The following is a 27,329-nucleotide window of genomic DNA, read 5'->3' as shown; positions in this document are numbered from 1 at the left end:
TTTTTAAATGTGCATTACATTAATCGCGAAAAGTCTTGGGGGTCACGTATTGTGAGCGCAGGAGCGGCTGCGTTTCACGAGCTCTGACTCTGCTTGTCTTTTAATCCTTTATTTTATCATAGTGCACATCCCATGTTGTTTCAGGGTATATGTCTTGCACTATGCCCCTGGATGAGTCTGGCTGGAGCTTGGTGATGAGCAGCTGAGTTGAATCAGAGAGAATCTGTTTGATTGGGGTGGCCAGAGTTTGCTGGGGTGGGGTCCAGTTTGCAGTTGCAGTTTACTGGTGAGCAGGCCCTCGCCTCCGCGCTGCTATAGGCATCAGGGTGATGCCTGCCAGCGTGAAAGATGTTTTGCATGATTACCTCGGCTCTGTGGTGCAGGTTTTTGTGCTCACTTTGATGGACTGTACTGTTCATCAATAATCCTGGAATTTATTCCCTTTTGATTATGTTATTAATTTCATGTTGTTGTCTTTTCTACTGACAAGGGTGTGCGATGTTTGAATAAGAGTGCGAGGGTCGTTTGTTATCCTATTTTAGCAAAAACTATTTGGATCGGTAAAGTGATCGATGGTTTCAGCACAGTCGTCCTGTGTTTATATCCTGTAATCCTTGTATTTGTGAGGAGGGAGTGCATTTTAGACACCCCTTACCTTATTTATAGAGAAGGTGAGTAGAGCCACAGCGGGGTGTTGGGAGGGTTGGTGTGGTGGCGGACGGGTGAGGTTTGCCCTCAATTGGATTGAAGAAAGCCCCCAAGTAGAGCTAATTGTCTCAGGTTTTTATTTTTATTTTGTTATTTTGAATTTTGAGAAGTAGTGCTCATCTCCGAAGTTCCTTGTGATTCTCCCTTGTGGTTGATGTCGTTGGAGCTATTGGACTAAGGGAAAATGAGCAGTGCCACAGGCCTGGGTGCAGTCAGTTAATCCTTGCTCGATTTGTTGAGGTAAGAGTCTGTATGCAATGCCTCTGCATTGTTGGAGCCCTTCAGTTCGGGGGAAGGCTTGATGGGGGAGTTAAGTGCCCTCCTCCAAGTGGCCTTGTAGCCATGTGACCTTGTTTTCCTGAATGTCCTCTTTGTTGGTCTTCACTGGTCTTCATGCTAAATTGCCCCTTAAGTGTCTTCACTGGTGCAGTGTTTTGTCTCTGTTGAGGCAGCACAGCTCTGTCCCCTGGTGTCCAGTGCTGGTCTAGTGTCCTATGTTCTTGGGTTCATTTGGGCATTCTTCCCATCTGGGGGTTCTTCTCTTTATCTGGGTGGGCAGCTTGTCATTACAAGCCTTGTTTTGGTCTATTGGGTTGAGGGGGGGGGCATTCCTTAGTGTATCGCTGGGGAGGGAATTGGCCCTGCTCCCAAGACATCAACTATTGGGTGTATTGATAATTATTCTTCTCTTCGGTAGTGGGGTCTCCTTGGTCGAGACTGATGTGATATTTCTAGTGTCGGTGGGGTTGGTGCGCTGCCCTGGGTGTGGTTAGTGAGGAATGGGGCCCACTGGGTGGTTGGTCTTGGTGTGTTTTGGATGCCTTGGGACTACTGACTCCTTGGTGTAAGAATGTGCTGGACTAGGCTAAGTCTAATGCTATGGTTGGTATCCTGTTGGCCTCTTATGCTTGGGACATCTCTTCTCAAAGGCACTTATTAGGAATAGAACATAGAACATGTCCTGAGAGGCTGAGTTTTGATGTGTTGCCAGATGTCCCTGGTTTACTGACTCCTTCGCACATAAGGCTGTGGGGTTGAGTCAGGCCCTGTCCTGTGGTTGATATCCTGTCTCTTCTGCCCCCTGCCCCCCAACTTATAGTTGGGACATTCTTTTGTCTGAATGAGCAGCCTTTTCTCTTCTTTGTCAGATGGTGGTGGGGATGTACTGGAGGGATACAGACCTGTGGTTGTATCTGGGTCCTCTTCACCCCGAGACGCCCTGATCCTGGTAGTTTTCCCTTTTTTTAAAAACCTGTCTCGATTAGGTTCTTTGAAGGTGCTGACCATACGGTGCTGATCATGGCTCGGCACAACATCGAGGGCCGAAGGGCCTGTTCTGTGCTGTACTGTTCTATGTTCTATACTGACTATAATCCGAATGTTAACTGCTGGTCCTCTCTGTATGAATGTGTGAAGTGATGATCATATGGTACTGTGCATGGGTTTGAGATTACCTTCTGTCTTGTGATACATCATAGAATCATGAATCCCTACAGTGCAGAAGGAGGCCATTCAGCCCATCGAGTCTACACCAACCCTCTGAAAGAGTACCCTACCTAGGCCCACTTCCCTCCCTATCCCCATAACCACACCTAACCTTTCTACACTTGAGGGGCAATTTAGCATGGCCAAACCACCCATCCTGCACATCTTTGGACTGTGGGTGGAAACCGGAGCACTCTGAGGAAACCTAAGCAGACACAGGGCGAATGCGCACTCCACGCAGTCGAGCAAGGCCGGATTTGAACCCAGCTGTAAGGCTGCAGTGCTTGCCACTGTGCCACCCTGTATATGTAAAATATAATTTCAGAAATTTGTTTTGTGAATTTCCTGTTTTCTTTCCTATTTTTGTTATGGTGGGTATAAAAAATAATCGATTGGCACCCGCAGGGGTACAGATGGGTCTGTTATCTGAGTGAGGAGGTTGCCTTGTGTCACTGGTGCCTCTGATGTTGCTGGAGCAAGGGAGATGTGTGCCAGTGCGCGCCCGAGGATGGCGTGAAGAACTTATCCTGATATCTCTTGGTCGTTGTGAGCAATTGCCGTGTGGGAAGGGGTGCACCATTTTACCATGTTTTCATGGCTGTATCCTTTTCTCCCTTGTTCACTGGTGGTGCGTTAGGAGGCACCAAGTTGAGTCAAATGATTGTATTGAGTCAGTCAAATTGTTGTTTCTCCTGTTACCCTCTGTATCCATATGTTGAGACATTTCTGCTGAGCTGTACCATTCCTGTGGTTTTGTTACGTTATTTGTTAAAACTAAAAATATCAATAAAAATGTTTCGCTTTTTTAAAAATCATGAAAATCCTGCCAAACTACAATATATTTTTTTAAATTTTAACGGATCTGTATAGCTGTAACCACATTGAAAACCGCATGCAATATTCTTTATCCTCTCTCAACTTAATTTTTTTGTTATTCCACAGTGCTTCCTCGCTTTCTCAGAGTGATGAAGTGGTATCAAGACATTCCAGTGGTGAATTAAACAACCTGAGCGAATCTGAGAATTCTTCTGGCTCTGATACAGAGAGTGAAAGCAGCTCTAGCGACAGTGAAGGAACATCAAGAGCTCCAACGCCTGAGGTATGAGAGGCAGTAAACAAAAGTTGAAAAATGAATATTTAGAATTTGAGCCTGTTTTCTTTACACCAAATTCTATGACGACAATCTTTATTAGTGTCACAAGTAGGCTTGCATTAACACTGCAATGATGTTACTGTGAAAATCCCCTAATCGTCACACTCCGCCTGTTCGGGTACTCTGAGGGAGAATTCAAAATGTCCAATTCATCTAACAAGCATTTCGTTTGGGACTTGTGGGAGGAAACCAGAGAACCCAGAGGAAACCCACACAGACATGGGGAGAACGTGCAGACTCCGAACAGACAGTGACCCAAGCCAGGAATTTAACCCTGGGCCCTGGTGCTGTGAAGCAACAGTGCCAACTACAGTGCTACCGTGATGAGTGAGAAGGTCAATCTTTAAAACATAGCAAAACGCCTTGTCGAATAAAACTAGTTAGCTGCCTTGAAACATAACAATTTGATTCAGCAGCAGAAACTTTACATCTTGACAACTAGTTACTGCACTAGAATTAGTTATAGCAGGTAAGTTCTATTTTCAAAAGGGGAAGTGACTCCTTAGTTTGCAGAATGTAAAATTTCATTTTTTGTGCCTAATTTTCAGAATTCAGCTTTGCACCACACCTTTTGAAATTATTTTACGTAAGAGTGGATACTCTTTCATGTAGTACATTTCCACGTTGTTCCAGATGCAAAGCAATGTATTATTTTGAAAACCAGAGTAAGTCTTTGTCCAGGAGACTGACATTTCCAATAAGTGGGTAACTGCATTTCGGAACATGGGGACAGGAGTTTGCCATTCAGCCCTTTGTACCTGTTCCACCAGCTGATTAGTTCATGGTTGATCTGTAACAACTCCATTGACTCGCCTTGGGGTGGGATTGTCTGGTCCTGCTGGAAATCAATCTTTCGCTGGACCACTGCATTCCCCCATGGTGGGCGGAGCCAGGCAATTGTGGCCCTGGTTCCATACACCTCAATACCTTTACAGAAGGAGTCTTACTGTGCCTACCCCAGACCAACCCCAGCATCTCCATATCATGGCTACCTTTAACAGAAGAATGCCTGAATTTTTAAAGTAAGAATGGTGGCCTTTAAAGGGTGCATCAAATTAGCAAATAAATGTCACAGTCGTGTCCCAAAACGTGGACTATCTCTCTGTTAGCCATACTACTAGAGATCCAACGGGTGGTCAAATCTTTCACTTTATAAATGTAATTTTTGCTTTCCTTGCAATAAAGAGGGAAAGTGTTCAAATCAAAGGATAATTGTTTCAGCCTGGCTCCACGTTTTCATAATGTGTTTCCAATTCTTTTTTGGAATTGCTTTCCTAAATGCGTACGCACGCAGTTTTAAAAAAAAAATAATAATTCCTGTCTTAAATCATCTAAGGCATTAAGGCATCTAATTTAAGACCAAGTTTTGTCTCTAAGGAATGGCAATGCAAAAAAAACCAGGGTTTAAAAAAACAACTGTGCCGAGGTGCCTTTTTGGTGCAAATGTTTGATAGTGCTTAAATAATGGAATAAAGCTGCTTTTGAAAGATTGTGCAGATATTCCAACCTTGTTTTCCTGCTTACTGCAATTGGAAAATGATGAGTTGAAGCCACATTACTCAAGTTCTGAAATTTGCTTCATATTTATGGTGGCAACCAGGAGCAGGATTATACATTTGTTTGACTCGGGCTTGCCTCTATAAATAGGGCATTGCTCTGATTTTTGTTCACTTCTCTTCATTGCATAGAGTATTTTTTTCTGTTCGCCCTTTCAAGATTTCTTTTCGGGTTTCACTAATAACTAATAAAGTCAATTCAACTTTGGTTTTAGTGCAACTCCAATAAAATAGCAACCAAAATTGGAGAAACTCCAAACTATTGGCCAGAAATTTCCGATTGTTTTCCCGCTGGCAATGCACTCCTGTCCGTATGTTTCCCAGCAGGGTGGGGTGCTTACAATGGGAAATCCCATGGACAAGTGGCGGGAAGATAGAATCCCACTGCCAGCGAACGGTGTTCCGCCGAGAAACACATGGCTGGAGGAATGACAAATCCAACCCATTTGCTTGCTTTGGAAATGGGCACTTGTGGACTGTCCATCATCTATATTTTTCCTTTGGTTTGAGGTTCTGGCACAATGAAGGAGATGAAAGTGCTAACAAATGCAGTAGCAGTTTGTAAATGTTGCCATTTGAATTGTATTTTTAGTGTTTTTTTTTCTTTTAAATGCCTGTAGGTGTTTGACATGCATATTGTACCTGACTTATTTATCGATCTTCTGCATTCTTTTTTAGCCTGACCCTTCACCAGCAAACAAATGGCAACTTAATAACTGGATAAATCCGAGCCAACCGCCAATGCCTTCTGACGGCGACAGTGAGTTATTGAATGGGCACAATTCCCAGGACAGCCAGGCAGCTGAAACAAAGGAGGGTCATGAGTGTACTGGCTCGAGCACGGAGAAAACTACACGGGACGTATCTCTGAATAGAAGCAAACACCAGAACACTCCTGCTCTGCATGACAGCAACACTCAGCAGCAAACTGTTAGTAAAAAGCAATCAAGTAAACCTGTTAAAACTCTTGTGCCTGAAGCAAACCACGAAGTTAAAGTTGAAAGTAAACCTTGCACACACGGTGATAAAGACCAACCTTCCACGGGGCAGGCAAAAGTAAAAATAAAAGTTGGACACCGACCTAGTGAGAAAAGGCAATCTGACTCTTCAGCCAGGATTTCATCTGAAAGGAAAAAGCACAAGGGTCTCATCCAGAATGCTCCCAAATCCAAGCAATTTATAGATCGAGACTCTTTGTCCACAGATCAACTTTCCAACACAGATGAGCCATCTTCATGTTGTAGTTTGCCTCCTGCAGCCTCTGTACCTCAGAAACAGCTATATGTTGAAAATGGGGCTGATATCCATAAACCAGCCAGGGAGGAAAGCAGGACTACCTTCCGTAAATCTGCTGCCACTGAAGTCAAGAATGTAAACAAGTCTAATATTCGCAAACCTGTCATGGACGCCAAAGAGGTAAACAGGACTACCCTCCTTCATCCTGCTAATGAGGTTAGGGAGGAAACACGGACCAGCATTGAGAAGTCCGACAGTCAGGTTAGGGAGGAAATTCGCTCCAACATTAATAAACCTGCTGGTAAGGTAAAAGAAGAAAACCGCAGTAGCACCAGTAAAGCCACCCCAAAGGAAAATAGGACTAAATTGAGTAAACCAGTCAATCAGGTAAATGACTATGTCTTCACAGATCAGGCTTTGCCTGCCAGCCGTGTTGAGGATTGGCTGCCCCCAGTTAGCGAGACCAAAGTTCACTGGCCGTTAGTAGTAAAAATCGATCTTAGTTTGCTGTCAAGAATCCCATCATCGTGTAGCAAAGAACGGCAACAATCCAAGAGCTGCATTATGGAATGTGCTGGCCAGAAGAATCGGGAAGAATTGCAGGAGAGCAAGGTCAAGAGGAAGCACATGGTAAGTTTTTCTTTTCTTGCTCTTTTTCCATATCAAAAAAACCTACTAATTCCTATGCATCCTTTGACCAGGCATGACAATCAGATAGAAGAAGCATTTGTGACAGGAGAGGAAGTAACATTCTTCCATTGTTGCCGAGAGGTTTTTCATGTTACTAATTTCCTTAGATAGTATGACCTTATTTACATTTTGGTTTCCAAGCTGAATCAGGGACTTGGATTTGGAGTGCCAAATTTAACTGTGGTATTGATGTACCCTTCTCCAATGAAATCCGCCTACATAGGTAGCCTGGTGCTGGAGTAGGATGAGCTACAGTGCTGGAGCCACCCATGCCATGCGTGTTTGCCGGGCCAGGAGCTCCCTGTGCCACCAAGGTGTTTCTTCACAGGAGAAGGCACAGTATGTGTGGGCACCTCTCAGCAGAATAACTTCAACAGGAACCCAAATGAGTCGGGGCATTTACACCACAAAAGAGGCCCTTCAGCCCATTATATCTAGGCTGGCCAGTGGTTAGCACTGCAGCCTCACAGCGCTAGCGACACAAATTCTGGCCTTAGATGGCTGTGTGGCGTTTGCATGTTCTCCCCATATCTGCGCGGGTTTCCTCCGGGTCCTCCAGTTTCCCCCCTCAGTCCAAAGAAGTGCAGGTTAGGTGGGTTGGCCATGATCACTAATGGGTTACAGGGTTAGGGTGGGAAGTGGGCCTGTGTAGGGTGATCTTTTGGAGGGTTGGTGCAGACTTGATGGGCCAAAAGTCCTCCTGCACTGTAGGGGATTCTATGATTCTATTCTTTTCTTTAATATAAATTTAGAGTACCTAATTAATTTTTTACAATTAAGGGCAATTTAGCGTGGCCAATCCACCTACCCTGCATATCTTTGCTTTGTGGGAGCGAAACCCTCGCAAAACGGGATGAATGTGCAAACTCCACATGGACAGTGACCAGACCTGGGACCTCAGCGCTATGATTCTATTCTAATCCTATTTTCCAGCACTTGGCCCGTAGCCTTTTATATAGTGGTGTTTCAAGTCCTAATCTAAATGCTTTTTTGAAATAAATTTAGAGTGCCCAATTAATTTTTTCCAATTAAGGAGCAACTTAGCGTGGCCAATCTACCTAGCCTGCACATCTTTGGGTTGTGGGGTCGAAACCCACGCAGACACAGGGAGAATGTGCAAACTCCACACAAACAGTGACACGGAGCCGAGATCGAACCTGGAACCTCTCGTCATGAGACAGCAGTGCTAGCTACTGCACCACCGTGCTGCCCATCTAAATGCTTCTTAAATGTGAGCTCCAGAACTCCACCACCTTCTATGTGAGAATGTTTTCCTCAAATCCCCTCTAAATCTCCTGCCCCTTACCATAAATCATGTGCACTTTGTAGGATGGAAATTAGAGCTGCAGAACTTTGCATTGAAAGCACTGGGGGTGGGGAGGGGGGGTGGGGTGGCAGTCCATGACATTTTGAATATAAAATAGGGGTCTACTAAACATGTCATTGGATGCCTATCGTTTCATGAGCTGCAATTTCCACAGAAATTTTAATTTGTGGAGCTAGAATTTTGATGTTTAAACGATCTGCAGTAGGCCTTGGTTCCAAACCAAGGTAAATAGGGAAAACCTGATGGAGTTTGCAGCCATTCATTTTGGGCATTGCACTCATGGCTAAGTGCTTTTACATTTGTCCTGTATTGTGTTGCAAAGGAAGGAGCCTGCATATTTTGTACAGCTTGGTGCAAGACCATTTCCTTCGTGGCCTGTATGTAAAGTGAAACATTTTATCCAAATTGGTTTTATTCTGCTAAGGAGTCTGGGAAACCTTACAGCCAGAGGAATCCAACACATTTCATAAACGTTCTATACAATATTTGCGGAACATATCTGTGAAATACCAGGTGGTCCTTTCCATCCATTATCCGTTGTTTATTCTCAATAACTGGAAGTTTAGGTTCTCTATTTTACCAAAAAGAGTCACAATCCATGCAGAATGCCGAGCTCTACCTCTGAGTCTCCATCCATTTGCTGATTTGATGATCAACTTGCTAAGCTAACACCCGTTGAGTCCATCCTTGCGCTGCAGAACAACCCAGTCAACTGCACGCCATCCCCCCTCCATTCCTGTAATCCAGGTTTGCCTGTGCTTCCACTATTATCGTAGGTCATAGAATCATAGAATTTACAGTGCAGAAGGAGGCCATTTGGCCCATTGAGTCTGCACTGGTCCCTGGAAAGAGCACCCCACTTAAGCCCACACTTCCACCCTATCCCAGTAACCCCACCCAACCTTTTTGGACACTAAGGGCAATTTATCATGGCCAATCCACTAACCTGCACATCTTTGGACTGTGGGAGGAAACCGGAACCCCCGGAGGAAACCCACGCATACACTGGGAGAACGTGCAGACTCCGCACAGACAGTGACCCAAGCCGGGAATCGAACCTCGGACCCTGGAGCTTTGAAGCAGCTGTGCTAACCATTGTGCTATTGTGCTGCCCCAAATGCCATTACCACTTGTTGCGTTTTTTTTTTTTTGGTTCTTCATCGCATTCCCCTATATAACTCTTGCCCAAAACCATAAATCTCTGTTCCCCTAGTCCTTGTACAATCAGCTAACGGGAACAGCTTTTCTTTGTCTACCTTATCCAAACCTGTCATAACCATTTAAACCACATCTCCCTGCAACCTGCATTTCTCCAAGGAGAACAACGTCAGCTTCACCAACCCAATCTCGTGTAGTTAAAATCTCTCATTCCTAAGAGTATGCTGGTAAATTTCCCCCACACCTTTTCAAAGATCCTCCCATCCTTCCTAAATTGTGGTGTCAGAACTGGATGCATTTATCTAGTTGAGGTCTAGCCACAACCGTATAAAGGTTCAGTGTAAGTTCCCTGCTTTTGTACCCAGTACCACTATTTATAAACCCAAGATCCCGTATGCTTTGCTGACCACTCTCGCAATATGTCCAAGGATCTATGCGCATAATTTCTCATGTCCCTCTTCCCTTTTAGAACTCTGCCACTCAATGAACTGAATGACCTACTTCTGCTCCTGCGTTTTATGGTCTATATTACATCTCCCTATTACTTTCTCAAAATGTATCTCTTCACGCTTTTCTGTATGAAATTCCATCTGCCACTTGTCTGCGCATTCTGCTAATCTTATCGTTTGTGGCAGTACAGTGACACAGTGGGTCACACTGCTGACTCACAGCACCAGGGACCGGGTTCAATTCCAGCCGTGGGTGACTATGTCGAATTTGCGCTCCCTGACTGCGTGGGTTCCTCATTTGCCCCGGTTTCACCTTTCATTCCAAAGAAGTGCAAGTTAGGTGGATTGGCCATGCTAAATTTCCCCTTAGTGCGCAGGTTAGGTAGGTTATGGGGATAGGGCGCGAAAATGGGCATAGATAGGGTGCACTTCAGAGGGTTGGTGCAGACCCGACGGACTGAATGGCCTCCTTCTGCACTATAGGGATTCTGTGATTCTATGATCATCTTTGCTGCAGTCCATAGGTATCATCCTTACTGTCTGCCACACTGCCAAGATTTGTATCATTGGCCAATTTTGAAGTTTTATTCTGTATTCCAACATCCAAGTCATTTATATATTGCAAAAGAAAAGCAGTGGTCATAACACTGGCCCTTGGAGAACACGACTGTCGACTATGCCCAGTCTGAAAAATAACTATTTATCACAACTCGCTGTTTTCTGTCGTAAAGGTAATCCTTTCATCCAAGCTGACACTGATCTTCCAATTCCACAAACTTCAGTTGTGTTAGCCAGCCTTCTTTGTGGTACTTTATCCAACGTTTTCTTCAAATCAATACAGGCAATTTGCATTGCTTTTCATTCATCCACCTTCTCTGCTACTTCAAAAAATTCAGTTAGATCATTGGAGTACTTCTTGATGTTTACAAATCCATTATTCTGAATTCAAGCCTCTCCACTTGCCTGGTGATTTTTCATGATTATTAAACATTGGACTGAAGTAGGACATTCGACCCTTGAGCTGTTCCACCATTCAGTGACATGTTTCTTAATCCTTACCAACCACTGGTTAAACTGACTGGTCTCTAGTTAATACACCAAAATAATCAAAAACCCATTTTTTAGTAAGGGTTTCACATTTTCTGCTCTCCTATCATCTGGCACTTCCCTATATCTAGGGCAGAATGGAAGATTATGACAAATTAGTGCCACATCTCCACCCCGACTTCCTTTAGGAACCTTGAATACAAGGCACCCAAATCAAGTGGCTTGTCCCCTTTTAAACCTGTTGAGTCTTTCTAGCACATCTTGTCTATCAACTTTCCCACCATCCATTTCCTCGACTCTGCCTGCTTCTACCAAAGTTTTGTCAGCATTCTGTTCCCATTTATCATGATCTGTTTGACCTGTGTTACTTAAACTACCCATTGGCTACGTTGTTAGCTGCAGCAATGATTCTGTAATGTGCACATAAAAGATGGGGATTGGATTACTTAGCAAATGCTGCAATTGGAGAGTTGTTTGAACACACATAAATGTTTTGAATCTATCCTTTGTCCTAGCTCTTTCCTGAGTTGCTGTTAATTGTTTGATTAATAGGGTCAAATGTTTTACCTTGGCTAAGGAATATGTACAGTTTTGTGGGAGGTATTGTTTTGAAGTGTGGACAAGACACTTTGTCTTTCTACCCTTTTTCTCCCTGTGATATACACTGCTAGTTGGTAAGAGTACATTCCCCTGCCCCTCTTCTTCTCTCTTCCCCCCCCCCCCCCCCCCCAACCTCTCTCCATCTAGAAGAACAAAAACATAGAAGCAGAATGGACCACTTGGCCCATTGAGTCTGCTCCGCCATTCAATCATGGCTGATATTTTTCTCATCCCGTTTCTTCTGCCTTCTTTCCATAACCCCTTATTATTCAAGAATCTATCTGTCTCTGTCATAAAGGCACTGTGATTTGGCCTCCACAGCCTTCTGCGGCAAAGAGTTCCACAGATTTACCACTCTCTGGCTAAAGACATTCCTCCTCATCTCTATTTTAAAGGATTGTCCCTTTAGTCTGAGATTGTGCCCTCTGGTTCTAGTTTTTCCTGCCAGTGGAAACATCCTCTCCATGTCCAGTCTATCCAGGCTATGCAGTGTCCTGTAAGTTTCAATAAGATACCCCTTCTTTCTTCTAAACTCCAACTAGTACAGACCCAGAGTCCTCAACCGTTCATCATACAACAAGCTCTTAATTCCAAGGATTCCAAGGATCATTCTTGTGAACCTCCTGTGGACCCTTTCCCAGGCTAGCACATCCTTCCTTAGATATAGGGCCCAAAATTGTTCACAATACTCCAAATGGGGTCTGACCAGACCCTTATTCAGCCTCAAAAGTACATCCCTACTCTTATATTCTAGCACTCTCAACATGATTGCTAACATTGCATTTGCCTTCCTAACTGCTGACTGAACCTGCACATTAACCTTATGAGAATCTTGAACAAGGACTCCTAAGTCCCTTTGTTCTTCTGATTTCCTAAGCATTTCCCCATTTAGAAAATACACTTTGCCTCCTTTCCTCCTTCCGAAGTGCATAATCTCTCACTTTTCTACATTGTATTCTATCTACCACTCCTTTGCCCACTCTCCTAGCCTGTCAAAGTCCTTCTGCAGCCTCCCCTGCTTCCGCAATACTACCTGTCCCTCTGCATATCTTTGTACCACCTGCAAAAGTAGCAGCAATGCCTTCAGTACCTTCTTCCAGATCATTAATGTATATTGTGAAAAGTTGTGGTCCCAGCACTGACCCCTGAGGTGCACCACTAGTCACCGGCTGCCATCCTGAAAAAAAACCCTTTATCCCCACTCTCTGCCTTCTGCCAGTCAGCCAATCCTCTATCTATGCCAGTACCTTACCCTGAATACCATGGGCTCTTAACTTATTTAACAGCGTCCTCGGCGGCATCTTGTCAAAGGCCTTCTGGAATTCTAAATAAATCATGCCCATTGGTTCTCCTTTGTCTAACTTCCAGTTGCTTCCTCAAAGAACTCAGATTTGTCAGACATGGCCTCCCCTTGACGAAGCTGTGCTGACTCAGCCCTATTTTATCATGCGCTTCCAAGTACACCGCAATCTCACCTTTAATAATGGACTCTAAAATCTTACCAATGACCAAAGTCAGGCTAACCGGCCTATCATTTCCCCTCTTCTACCTCCCTCCCTTCTTAAACAAAGGTGCTACATTAGCCATTTTCCAGTCCTCTGGGACCCACCCTGCCTCCAGTGATTCCTGAAAGATAATCACCAATGCCTCCACAATCTCCTCAGCTCTATCTCCTTTAGAACCCTGGGGTGTAATACATCCGGTCCAGGTGATTTATCCTCCATCAGACCTTTCATTTTCCCCAGAACCTTCTCCTTAGTGAAGGCCACTGCACTCACCTCTGCCCCCTGATGCTCCTGGAGTTCTGGTGTCTTCCCCCGTGAAGACTGATCTCTTCCAATTTGACAGGTCTTGCTTGGATACTTTTCCATACATACCAGAAGGCTTCATCATCTTCCTAAAGTTGCAGTCTTTTTTGTGCAACCAGGGACAGTAAGTGAATGGAAGACTTTTAGGTAAAATGAGGAATTGCACAGAAGACCAATAAACACTCTTTCAACATCCAAAGTGACAATCCTTGCCCCCTCTTTCCTTACCACGATCACCGGTCTGAATTTTATCATTATTAATTTTGGTATGTCTTTACCAACTGTTTATTGCAATAATATTCCAATATGATTTAGGAACTATATGTTCTAGCGTCTGTATACATAAGTATCCAGGGTGTCACATCACTCACTGCTGCACGACACTTTGGGTTTGCAAATAACAGTGTTATCAGTCCGCAGCACATGTTGTGATCTAGGAAACACATGCCATGAAGCTCCAGTAATTGAGTTTGTCATAACCCGCACGAGAACTATCCAGTTGGACCAATTAGTCTCCCCGTGAGTCTCATTGAGTATAAGGTTCCCCGCCGAGGGGGCGGGAGCTCCATCAGCTGAGCCATGGCCACTATGTATGAAAGCTTGGCCCAAGTGGAAACCAAACAGAGAAGTCCCAGCCGGGACCTGTGTACAACATGTAAACGGTTTCTTGCTCAATAAACAAACCGTTTCTTTCAGCCTCCCGTGTGGACTCACTGGACACAATAGAGTTTAAAAGTGTGATTATTTCGAATTGCTGGGTGCCACAAGACAAGGCATCAACGGAACTGTTTTGAAATTTGAGGTTAATACATTGTGGCATATTGTGCAGTTATTTTATCAATAGGTTTGCAGAAGAACATTTTTTTAAAATTCATTCTTTCACAGCATGTGGATGCTGCTGGCTAAGCCAACATTCGGCACCCATCCCTAACTGCCCCTGGGAATGTGGTGGGGCGCTTCTGCCTTGAACAGCTGTATTCCATATGGTGTAATGATTCACTGTGCTGAGGAAATTCCAGAATGTTGACCCAGTGACGGTGAAGGTACAGAAATATAGGGCGTGATTTAACAGGAGAAGTTCCAAGTGTCATGCCGGGCATGGCTTCCTGGGTGCTTCCCGACAGCGGAGCCAGTGAGGCAGCAGTTCATATTTAATGGCACTTAGTGCTGAAAATATTCCCCCATGAGCTTTATGGCAGAACTGGCTGTCCTGGGAGGCAGTGGCAGCAGCCGTCAGTTTGGGCAGGAGGACCGCTGTCCAATGTCGGAAGGAGACCAATGACCTCCACAGGGCCACAAGGGTAAGTGAACACTGACCCCAGAGCATCAATCCCGCTTGTCACCCACCGACCTCTGGTACCCCCCCCCCCCCCCCCCCCCCCCCCCCCCCCCCCCGGGACTAGTTGGAGGCTGACAGCTCCCCCCCCCCCCGCCCTGCCCAAGCATGCAGCACACAAAGCCCCCTCTGTGCCCCTGCAGGAGAGGTTGGCACATAACTGGCGGGATTCAGGACATCAGAGTCCGCACCCCTTTGAGGAACGGGCCCTGGAGATCACGGAGTTGGCCAAGGAGAGAGCAGTCACCGACTGTGAGGTTGGCCTGCGCCGCAGAAGTGAAGATCCATTGGCCCTTCGCCCAGATGCCCTGTCTCAAGTTCATGTCAGACAAAATGATCCTTTCCTCTCACTGACCATTCTGTCGCAGGATCTCCACCTGATGGGGCCCCGCCAACCAAAAGAACACCTCGGAGGACAGCTCCAAGGAGACCACCATTGACGCATCACAACTATCATTCCCACCTTCATTCAGCACAGAAACAGACACCTCAGTGGGCGACATTAGTGGACAGGCTTCTGAGGCACAATCTGGTGAGCACCGCACACAAGCATGTATAGAAAATTGAAGCAGGAGGAGCCCATTCGGCCCCTCTAGCCTGCTCCACCATTCATTATGGTCATGGCTGATCATCAAGTTCAATACCCTGATCTCATCTTCCCCTAACAACACAGTTGCTGATCCACATCAGGTGCGGGTAGGAACATCGAAGGGAGTCAGCAGTTGGAGATCTGCTGGATTCCAGGACCCAGCAAAGTCCCAGTCAGATGCTGAGCCTCTGGACAAGGTATCCCGGAGCTGATGCAGATGCTAGGGCACGGCCGTGAGATTCAGAGGGGATGTTAGCGACAGTCCGGCCACTGCATAGCCAATTGAAGGAGACACAAAGATTTATGGGTACAGAAGAAGGTGCTGGCAATGCAAGGCACCGAGGCCAACAAGCTAGGGTGGCAACCACAGTGGAAAGCCTGGAGCATGACGACAGCGTTGAGAGTGGTGGTATCGAAAACATGGCTCAGTCACCGTCGACCAACGATGAGGACCTCAACATCATGATCAGTTGTTGAGGGACATGTCCAGACGCAGGTGGACATTGCAGAGCGTGGTCCAGTCACTGAGGAGCATTGCTGAGGGCATCATCACTATAGGGGAGTTGCCAGGACCGGCAGAGCCGGATGGCGCAGAGGCCTCTGGAGCTCACTCCAGCTGCCTCTCTGTCCCATGGGGGCTCCCAAGGGCCCTACGGGCACCATCTGGGAGGAGGGAGCGCTGGAGGCTGACTCTGAGCCTGCTAGCAGGGAGATGATAGCAGTCTCCAACTGATCTGAAACTCCCACCCCCCCTCCTGACATTGGTGTGTCTCAAGGTCAGCGTGCAGAACAAGATGGCACGGCGATGCCAGTAACACCGATAAGTTGGTCAGCACCTCCGACTCCAGGCCTCCCAAACGATGCCTGACAAGGGCATCAAAGTCCATGCGGCGTAAGGCGCAGCAGACTGCCTCCTCCTCTGATGTACACTCTGGGTATACGCCTAGACGTAACGGTATGGCACAGAAGATGAAGAAGATTGAGGATCACTGTGTGAGCGATGGGGGGTGGCATCATCTGTAGCTGGTGAGAATGGAGGTTTTGAATGTTCACTATTAAAACATGTTACATCTGATATATGTGAAGCCGCTGTCATGTTACCCTTCACAGCGGGTCAGCCTGCTCACTCACCCCAGCTGCCCTCTGTTCTCCCCCCCCCCCCAACCCACGGTCACCGTGTTCTTACAGCAGGAGACCCTGATACAGACCGTGTAGCTGGTGGGTGTGTCAGCAGAAAGACAGGAGTCAGACCTTGGCATAAACTGAAGAACACTAGATCTTGTGTCACAGCAGGGGTTATTATCACTCTCCTGCCTTGTATTGTGACCCACTGACAGAACCAACATACCTAGGGATGATGTTACACAGACCCTGTGAGGGTGGAACATGGGAGAGTGAAATGGGAGGGAGGGGAATGAGGGTGGGGCTGGGGGTGTGGAAGGGGAAAATAGGTGGGAGGGATGGGAATTGGGTTGGGATGGTTAATGGGGGTGGGTGGACAAGGGAATGGGGAGTGTGATTGGGGTGGAGGGGCAGGGGTGAGCTGACAGACGAAACCTATTTAAAATAATTTTTATTGAAATTTTGGAAAATGTATAACAACAGAACAATAATAATAACGATAATAAACACCCCCCGGTCCTGTAACAACGCATATAACAAACCCCCCCCCCAACCCAATGAACAACAAAATAATTTTAAAATAAATTAAATTAACATAAACAATTCCCCCCCCACCCCGGGTTGCTGCTGACCTAGTTCCCTATCGTTGAGCCAGAAATTCGAGGAAAGGCTGCCACCGCCTAAAGAACCCTTGTACCGACCCCCTCAGGGCGAATTTGACCTTCTGCAGCTTAATGAATCCCGCCATGTCTGGGGGGATGTGATACATGCGTCGATACGGTCTGGGGATATCACAGTTATTATGGGTTATTTTGTTGCATTTCATTGTTTGTCGTTATGTTTTATATTTTCTGTAAAAAATTCCAATAAAAATTATATTAAAAAAAAATGAATCTCGCCATGTCAATGATCCAGGTCTCCACGCTTGGGGGTCTCGCATCTTTCCATTGCAACAAGATCCTCCGCCGGGCTACTAGGGACGCAATGCCAAAACACCGGCCTCTTTCGCCTCCTGCACTCCCGGCTCCACCCCAACCCCAAATATCGCAAGTCCCCAGCCTGGCTTGACCCTGGACCTTACCACCCTCGACACCGTCCTCGCCACCCCCTGCCAGAATTCTCCCAGTGCCGGGCATGCCCAAAACATATGGGCATGGTTCGCTGGGCTCCCCGAACACCTAATGCACCTGTCCTCACCCCCAAAAAACCTGCTCATCCTCGTCCCGGACATATGAGCCCTGTGCAGTTCCTTGAACTGGATGAGGCTAAGCCTCGCACATGAAGAGGAGGAGTTCACCCTCTCCAGGGCGTTCGCCCATGTCCCTTCCTCAATCTGCTCCCCCAGTTCCACTTCCCACTTAGCCTTCAGCTCCTCTACCGACGCCTCCTCCACCTCCTGCATCACCTGGTAGATGTCAGACACCTTCCCATCCCCGACCCACACCCCCGAAAGCACCCTAACCCTTACCCCCCGCGGGGGCAGCAAAGGGAACCCCTCCACCTGCCGCCGAGCAAACGCCTTGACCTGAAGGTACCTGAACATATTCCCCGGGACGAGCTCAAACTTCTCCTCCAGCTCACCCAGGCTCGCAAACCTCCCGTCAATGAACAGGTCTCCCAACTTCCTTATGCCCACCCTGTGCCACCCCAGGAACCCGTCATCAATGTTCCCTGGGACAAACCGGTGGTTCCCCCGCAGCGGGGCCTCCACCGAGCCCCCCCACTTCCCCTCTGTGTCGCCTCAACTGCCCCTAAATTTTGAGGGTAGCCGCCACCACCAGGCTCGTAGTGTACCTTGTTGGAGGGAGCGGCAACGGTGCCGTTACCAGTGCCTTCAGGCTCGTGCCTCCACAGGACGCCATCTCCATCCGTTTCCATGCTGCCCCCTCCCCACCCATTACCCACTTGCGTACCATCGAGACATTAGCCGCCCAATAGTACCCAGAGAGGTTGGGCAGTGCCTGCCCCCCTCTATCCCTGCCCCGCTCCAGAAAGGCCCTCCTCACCCTCGGAGTCCCGTGCGCCCAAACAAATCCCGTGATGCTGCTGTTCATCCTCCTAAAAAAGGCCCTCGGAATAAAAATGGGGAGGCACTGTAACAAAAACAAAAACCTCGGGAGCACCGTCATTTTCATGGACTGTACTCTACCCGCCAACGACAGCGGCAGCATGTCCCACCTTTTAAACACCTCCTCCATCTGCTCCACCAACCTAGTAAAATTGAGCTTGTGCAGAGTCCCCCAACTCCTAGCCACCTGAACCCCCAGGTACCTAAAACTCCTCACTGCCCTTTTTAGCGGGAGCCTACCAATCCCCTCCTCCTGATCTCCCGGGTGTACAATAAACAGCTCGCTCTGTAGCCCGAGAAACTCCCAAACTCAGCAAGAATCTCCATCACCTCCGGCATTCCCCCCACCGGGTCTGCTACATACAGCAGCAAGTCATCTGCATAAAGTGACACTCGGTGCTCCTCCCCACCCTGCACCAGACCCCTCCACCTCCCCGACTCCCTGAGCGCCATGGCCAGAGGCTCAATTGCCAACGCAAAAAGCAAGGGGGACAGGGGCACCCCTGCCTCATCCCACGGTAGAGCCTGAAGTACTCGGACCTCCTCCCATTTGTCGCTACACTCGCCATCGGGGCCTCGTACAGCAACCTCACCCATTTAATAAACCCCTCCCCAAACCCGAACCTCTCTAACACCTCCCACAAGTACCCCCACTCAACCCTATCAATGGCCTTCTCCGCATCTAATGCCACCACAATCTCCGCCTCTCCTTCTGCCGCCGGCATCATTATCACATTTAGCAGCCTTCGCACGTTAGTGTTCAGCTGCCTCCCCTTCACAAAACGGACAGACAAAACCTAGTCCCATGAAAAGTGAGTGAGGATGAGGTGCCTGCCTGGCCCTCCAGGCAATGCAGAACTCTTGCTGCTGCCTGTCCTCCATCCTCCAGCTGCTCCCACCACAAAGTGAGAGACTCTTTGGGTAGTGTACTCCATGCACCACTAGAGTGATCCAGGATCAGAACAATGTTTTGAGCAGTCCAATGTTCTCTGTGAGAGCATGGGTGGCAACATGAGCCTTGTTATATTGGGTGTCCGCATCGGTCTCTGGCCTCTGCACTATCATCATCAGCCAGGATCTCAGCAGTACCTCTTATCCCCCAAGAGCCAACCCGTCATCCTGGAGTGGTCCTCGACAACGCTGGGGATCTCCAAGTGTCCCAGGATGTAGTTGTCATGCATGCTTCGTGGGAAGCATGCACACTTAAATGATCCGGAGGTGGTGGTCACACACATGATTTGAACATTCATGGAGATGAATCCCTTCCTATATGAGAAGGGCGCACTCCCTGATGCTCCAGTGCGTGCGAGATGACTTATGCCATGCATTACACCTCTGGACCTGGGGCACCCCGGCAGTGGTGGAGAATCATGCTGCCCGGTCATCTTGATGGACTTGGTCCAACTCAAAGTTAACTTCACGGATACACTTGTGGGCTATGGCTTGGGAAATGCCACGCAATTCACCGCTCAAGCCTTGGAACAAACCTGTTGCATAAAGGTTCAGGGCTTCGGTGACATTCACGGCCACGGTGAGTGGGTGTCCTCCTCCTCCCCGGGTCCCAAGCCCGCATATCACACTAACCAGTAAACAACAAGAAACGTCGTCAATACAAAGATCATCTCATTTTCACAAAAAAACCACGCGGTATCACTGCTCGCAGGTTCCTTAGCAGAAACCCAGGATAAGCCTGAGAATGTGTTATCAGAAGTTTGTTGTGGCAATGATCTGTCCATCAATGTCTGACTTGTTCCACATACCAGTGCCATTCTCTGTCCAGGAGCTGCAGCTGTGCAAGCCCTTCCACACAGGCCAGTCTCACAGGAACCAAATCCTGCCATACAGAAATTCCACTGGCACTCAAGGAGCAATTGAAGATCCTTGACTCCCAGCGTGTTTAACCTGTGGCCAGTTACATGCAGCCAGTTACATGCAGCCTTCCCACATGCAGCCTTCACCATACCAACAAAAGCATCAACAATTTGCAAAAGCATTTCTTCAGTGGTGTCATCAGGTGGCCATTTGGATCAATGTCACACACCAGGTTCCCTCAGCATTTTCTTGCTTCAAACCGGATTGCCTTCTGGACTACTATGTCCCCTTCAGCCCGGTGTCCCAGGACCCAGGTATCTTAGAAAAAATTGTCCTTTCGGACTACAGAAAAGGAAGGGAACAGCAACAGCAGCCTCGAGACATTTGCAGCCACCAGCAGGAGGAAGCAGCAAACATGACATGCAGCTGTGAAGTGCTCTCACAACTACCATGGCCAGTTCCATATTAGCAATAGCCTTCAGCTGTGCAGCCAGAGGCTACTCACAGCCAAAGGGAGTTAAAGTGACTTACAGCATATAAACCATGAACAGGGCTCTGACTTGACGGGCAGCCACTTTAGTTGCCCTAGTTATGGGTATGCAAAATATTGGAGGGTAGCTTGTAGACCCCACAGACGCTGAGCCTCCCACTCTCACCCCCGGAGCACTGAGCCACAGCTCCAGTGCCCCTGGGGCTGCATGCCGGGAATTGAAAATAGCTGCTCAACTCTCCTCAGCAGCAATTGCACTAGCTTCATGTTTTTAAATAGGAGAGCTAAACTGCATCATCGCAACCTCTCGATGGGGAGCCAGTTAGTTCCCGGGAGGCCATTAGATTATGCTTCCATCTCATTAATGACTGTTCATCCCACAGTCCAAAGATTAGGTGGATTGGCCATGCTAAATTGTTTCTTGGTGTCCAAAGTGGACAAGTGGATTAGCCATGTTATATTTCCCCTCTGTGTCCAGGGATGTACAGGGTAGGGTATGGGGAAAGGGTGAGGGGGTGGGCCTAGGTGGAGTGGTCTTGCGGGGGTCAGTGCAGACTTGATGGGCCGAATAGTCACCTCCTGCACAGGAGTTCTGCAATTCTCAGAGGGTTGTAAAGCTGGAAGAATTTGAGTACCAGAATGGAATTTTGAAATGTTTGATGATCTGGTAGCCAGTAGAGGCCAGGAACACAGGGGAAATGGCTGAGTGAGACGTGTTTCGAGTTAGAATATTGGCAGCAGACTTTTGGACACGTTCAGATTTATGGGCGACTGGCCAGGTGAGCACTGCAGTAATCTAGTCTGGAGGTAACCAAGTAAGAAGTCTTACAACACCAGGTTAAAGTCCAACAGGTTTGTTTCAAACACGAGCTTTCGGAGCACGGCTCCTTCTTCAGGTGAATGGAAAGGCTTGTTCCAGAAATGTTTATATAGACACAGTCAGAGATGCAAGGCATTGATTGGAGGTTTTAACAACAGATGGATGAAAATGGGCAATATTATGGAGGTGCGAATGAGAACTCTTGATGGAAGGGCTTGGGGTTGGAAACCTTGCTCAGAGTTGAATAGGATGCCACGGTTGTACACAGTTTGGTTTAACCTGAGACAGTGGCTCGAGAGGGAGATGGAATTAATGGCTAGGACATAGAATTTGTAGCAGGCACTAGTTGTGGTCTGTCTAATGCTTAATTGGAAGGAAATTCTGACTCCACCCCAGACAAATTAAGTAGTTAACCATGTCATTTTGATGTTCGCAATTCTAAGAGGGAGGGCAATAAAATATAAACACCAATGATGATTCTAATTACTGGGGAATATTATACAGCAAATTATAGCTGTATTATTTCACAATTGATTTGAATCAATACAAAAATCTAAGCTTCTTTAAAGAAAACGAATTGAGATGGTAGAATTTGGGCTTTAAAATCCATTTTCTACGTGATGAATTCCTAATGAAATGAAAATCGCTTATTGTCACAAGTAGGTTTCAAACCAAGTTACTGTGAAAAGCCCCTAGTCGCCATAGTCCGGCGCCTGTTCGGGGAGGCTGGTACGGGAAGACATTGTGCTATAAAGTGAAGTGTCGAAATGAAAGCAGTGGTCCTTTCCACAGCATCCCCTCTCTCAAAAGAAATATTGGGCAACAATGTATTATCCGCTGCAAGTGGGTTTTCAGTCAAGGAGGCTCCCGCTGCCATCTTGTGGGTGGCACGTTGGCACAGTGGTTAGCACTGCTGCCTCACAGCGGCAGGGATCCGGGTTCAATTCCGACCTCGGGTAACTGTCTATGTGGAGTTTGCACATTCTCCCCGTGTCTGCATGGGCTTCGTCCAGATGCTCTGGTTTCGTCCCACAGTCCAAAGATGTGCAGGTTAGATGGATTAGTTCTGCTAAATTGGCCCTACGGGGGGTTAGGGTGATAATGTGGGGTTAGGGCCTAGGTAGGGTGCTTTTTCAGACAGTCGCTGCAGACTCAATGGGCCCAATGGCCTCTTTCTGCGCTGTAGGGATTCTATGATCTTGCTCCTACCCTGGCCATGATTTGGTATGAGGAGGACACTGCCTCATTGGCTCCTCTGCCCTCTCACCAGTTGAGGTCGTTAAGTGGCTAATGAATGGCCATTCTGTTCTTGCAGTTGTTTTAGTCCAGTTTTGGTGATAGAACTCTGGATTTGTCTGGAGATATTTATGGTACTGTGATTGACACGTGGAGTGTGGGAAGGGAAAGAGGAGAAGCGTAATGGTGTAATGTTCTATTCTCAGAGAGACATTCCACCTTGATCATGTGGTCCAAAATCTCGCTCTGTAATGGAGAGATGGTCAAATTCACCCAAGCTCTCGGGTTCCAAGCTTGCAATTTGCTGGGACGTTGTCACGTGCTGAACCATTCAAACTATTAGGCTGCTCAAGTGTTAAGTTGGAGATCTTTCAGGTTTTACACTTGTATAATTATTGAGAGGAAAAAAAATATTCTATTATGCTTTTGTAATTTTGAAAATTGACATGAGAGCAACAGGAAATTAATGTATTGTTTGTTTAAAAAAATTCTGTTTCAGGTTGACATGGAAGCAAGTGAAAGCAAAAAGCAAAGGCTGGATAAAGAAAACAAGTTGTCCTCTTCAAGCCATAAGGAATCCAGTCATAAGCGGTGTGTATCCAATATCTCAATTTCTAAAATTAGCTAGAGGGAGAGTTTCCATGCAACACATTAGAGTTCTCATCGGACACCTGTTGAACTCAGCATTGCTGACTCACAAGCCAAAGCTGAAAGTGCCTCTCGCTACATGCGTGAATATATTTAGCACATAAGCTTCTTTTTAAAATGTTTTTTTTTATTGGGTTTTTGAACAAAGTATATTTGCCGTTATGTGCACAGGAAATGATATGTATATATAGAAGAAGAGAAGGGCACACACACACAAATCACAAAGGGAAAGAAAAGAAAAAAGGTAACAACACGAGAGAAATACAAAATCAATTATTTACACACATAAGTAGGAATCTGTTTGTGTGTGGGGGGGGGGGGGGGTCAGATATGCATCTGGGTGCCGGAGAGACAACCATGGAGGGCAATACTCTAATGGGTCCGGTGCTGGTGCCGTCCCTTGCCTCTCCCGGATGGACCTCGCCGCCGCTGTCATTTCGCGCCCACCTCTGCCTCAGCCAACCCTCCCGTCCACGTTCTCCTCTTTCTCTGTACCTGTGGATGCCAAGTTTGTTAACGTTTCCCCACCTCCTAACAAGTAGGACCTTGCTGCACAAGTATATTTTAACATCTCTCATGGAGGCAGTTACTAACTTGTATTAAATTGAACATAAACAAAATTATTGTCAGTTTAAGTATCTTTCACAGCCCTACGGTCAATATATTTTCTAAATTGAAATGTGGTAAATCAGTAAAACATCGAAATTCTCTTTTGCATTATATATGAGGGGGAGATTCTAATGGAAGGTCTCTCTCTATTTTTCTCTTTTTCCTTCCATTTCAAATTGAGTGTGGATGTTCTATACTATAACTGTAATGCTGATAGAGGGTGCTTTCTCCTCTGAATCTATTATCAAAACAGACTGTAATTTATTCATGGTCCTTAAATTGTTATTCTCTTGCTGTTGGAAAATACGACTGAATCCTTCAGTGTGCACTACTCACTTTTGATAATAAAACACCTAAGAATATATTTGCCAGTAATTTGAGCCAAGAGGCTAGCTCTGCTTTGTTAATCTGTTAATCCTTCCTCTTTAGCGTTTCCAAGTCTTCCTCTGAGAAGGAAAACCCATTCCTACTGCCACTTCCATCTCCTGTACAGAAACCAGCAAAGGTAGCCCATAAACGGCACAACAGTGGGAGTAGTACTTCCAGCCAAGTGTCCAACACGAGTGCTAATGATACCAAGGATTCTAGCAGCAAGAAAAATTCTTCATCCAGCTCATTATCTTCCAAGCACAAAAGAACGACGGATAGGCAGTCGGGGCACTCAAAAAACAAGGTAAAAATGCCACCTCTGCTTTATTTGTCAATTCAAGGATAAGGATATTGTTCAAATGCTATCTTTTATTGAACATTAGTTGACAGATGTAGACTTATTTGTGAAACCTGTTTAACTGGCTCCTACAATTTGAGCTGTTGAGCAGGAAAGCATCCTTTTGTAGTACACAGCCCCATGTTGCCTGCTCATCAATGCTCAGTTCAGATTTGGCCTGATTAACTCCCCTCCAGAGCTCATCCCAACATTGATCCAGGCACAGACACAAGTTGATAGCTAGAGAAAGGGTGGCAATAGCTGACCTCAACATAAAGGCAGTATTTAACTAAACCTCAGCAAACCTGTCGCCAGTGTGAAAACCCTCAGTGGCTGAAATTGCACCTGACAAGAAGTAGTTCTGATTTTCAGAGGCCAACCATCACAGCTCCTGGACATTGTTGCAGGAATTTCTTGGGAAGCATTTTGGGCGTAATCGCCTTCAGCTGCTAATTCAGTCGATGCCCATTCTCCTGTCATAAGCTCAGGAGTGGCTCTGTTCCCTGATTGTTCCACAGTGTTCCATTTGCAATTCCTTCAATAAGAAAGAAGCATGTATCAAACTATCCAGGAGAACTTGGAGAACATTCAGGCTTGGGTGAGCACTTTGGAACATATGACTTCGGAGCAGGAGTAGGCAATTCAGCCCTTCGAGCCTGCTCCACCATTCACTAAGATCATGGCTAATCTGGCTCTGAGCTCACTCCACTTACCTGTCTGCCCCCCCATAACCCTTGTGTCCCTTGTCGAACAAAAATCTGTCGAAGTCAGTCTTGAATAAATTTCTGAGAAAGAGAATTCCACACACAAATAATCCTCTGAGAGAAAATAATTCTCCTCCTCCATGGCTGCGACACCTACATTTGGATTGGCAACACGTGTGGCAGATGTACCCCCGTGGGCCGGATGGAGTGCTGTCCAAGTTCTCTTCAGTTTTCGCTGAGCATTAAAGGAGCTGTGGCCACAATTTTTTTTATTTTTTTTTTAAATTTTTTTTAAAATTTTTTTATTGGAATTTTTTGCAGAAAATATAACAAAAAGTATAGCAATAAGCAGTAATATGCAACTAACAGCCCCATAACACCCACAATTCCCCCCATACCGTAACATCACATGTATCACATTCCCCCACCCCCCCCCCCCAAACAAGAGAACTTAACCATAAATTAAAATTAGATAAATCAAATTTAAATAAAATAAGCTAACATAATCAACGTCTCCCCCCCCCCCCCCCCCCCCCCCCCCCCCGCCCCGGGTTGCTGCTGCTACTGTCTGTGGCCACAATTAATGTGGAAGAAAAGGCTCAGCCCCGATATTTCCGCGCCCGCCCTGTGCCGTACGCACTTCACGCCAAGGTAGATCATAAATTGGACCGTTGGGAGCAGCTGGAGATTATTCGCCCAGTCCACTATGCCGATTGGACCCTTGTTGCTCCCCGTGTTGAAGCTGGATGGGTCAATGTGGCTCTGTGGGGCTATAAAATGGCCATAAAGCAGATATCATGCCTTGACCGTTACCAGGACCCTCTGATCGAGAAACTCTATGTCCAGCTCAGCGGAGGAAACCGCTCACTGAGCTGGACATGAGCCACGCAAGCTTGCAGCTGGTATTCGAGCCAAGATCCCGGAAATATGTGACAATTAATTCCCATTGGGGATTGTATAAATATAGGTGGCTGCCGTCGGAGTCGTCTCAGATTGTGTGATATTCCAGAGGGCTATGTAGAGCATCTTGCCCAGGGTGGCTGTCTACCTGGACGATATTCTCATCACTGAGACCTCACATCAGGTGAACATGGAGAGCCTAACCCAGGTCCTCGAGCGGTTTGCTCAGGTCGGGGTCCGCCTCAAGATGGAGAAGTGCGTTTTCCACGCGCCTGAGGTCACTTATCTCGGCTATCGGGCGGACAGCAGAGGCCTCCATCCAGTAGAGGAAAAGGTGCGGGTGATTCGCAAGGCCTCTTATGACCAAATGAGTAGATTTCTGCAATCTCTCTGTATTTAAATAATGTACTGCTTTTCTACTTGCCAAAGTATACACATTCACATGTGTATACTCATCCCCCTCTTTCACTGTGTAGCTGGTAATGTTTGCCCACGCGCTTAATCTGTCTATATCCCTTTGCAGACACTCTTACCTTCTCTTGACAATTTACTTTCCTATCTATCTTGGTGTCATTGGCAAGTTTAGCTATTCTGCATTTGATCCTTTCATCCAAGTCATTGATATAAATTGTAAAGACCCAGCACTGATCACCATTGCACTCTACTAGTTACAATTTGGCAATCCAAAGTAGACCCATTTATCCTTGTTCTCTGCTTCCTGTTAACTAACCAATCCTATATCCATTCTAATATGTTATCGGTACACCATGTGCTATTTGTGCAATAAGCATTGATGTACCACCTTATCAAATGCCTTTTGGAAATCCCAGTACATCACATCTGGCTTCCTTTTTTCCACCTTGCATGTTATTTCATCAAAAAGCTCTAATAGATTTGTTAAACTAGATTTCCCTTTCACAAAGCGATGTTGGCTCTGGTTGATCACATCACAATTTTCTAAGCACCCTGCTATAACCTCCTTAATAATGGATTCTAGCACTTTTCCTATGACCGATGTTAGGCTAACTGATTAGTTTCCTGCTTTCTGCCTCCCTCTGTTTTTTTTAAATAA

At 46.5% G+C, this 27,329-nt stretch overlaps 1 protein-coding gene across 7 annotated transcripts in view; it reads left to right on the top strand.

Moving 5' to 3' along the window:
- LOC119963117 (AF4/FMR2 family member 1-like) overlaps positions 1-27,329 on the top strand; it is a 210,477-nt gene that overhangs the window by 156,259 nt on the left and 26,889 nt on the right. For all 7 annotated transcript variants that reach the window (XM_038791729.1, XM_038791733.1, XM_038791728.1 and 4 more), the window contains exons 10-13: positions 3,136-3,292; positions 5,581-6,768; positions 23,190-23,281; positions 24,377-24,620. In XM_038791729.1, coding sequence (XP_038647657.1) covers positions 3,136-3,292; positions 5,581-6,768; positions 23,190-23,281; positions 24,377-24,620 — 1,681 coding nt within the window. The remainder of the gene's footprint in view (positions 1-3,135; positions 3,293-5,580; positions 6,769-23,189; positions 23,282-24,376; positions 24,621-27,329) is intronic.

The sequence above is a fragment of the Scyliorhinus canicula genome, chromosome 3, assembly GCF_902713615.1.
Source record: "Scyliorhinus canicula chromosome 3, sScyCan1.1, whole genome shotgun sequence".
NCBI classification, from domain to species: Eukaryota; Metazoa; Chordata; class Chondrichthyes; order Carcharhiniformes; family Scyliorhinidae; genus Scyliorhinus; species Scyliorhinus canicula.
Note: the sequence above shows the minus strand (reverse complement) of the source record. Positions and strands in the feature narration are given on the sequence as shown.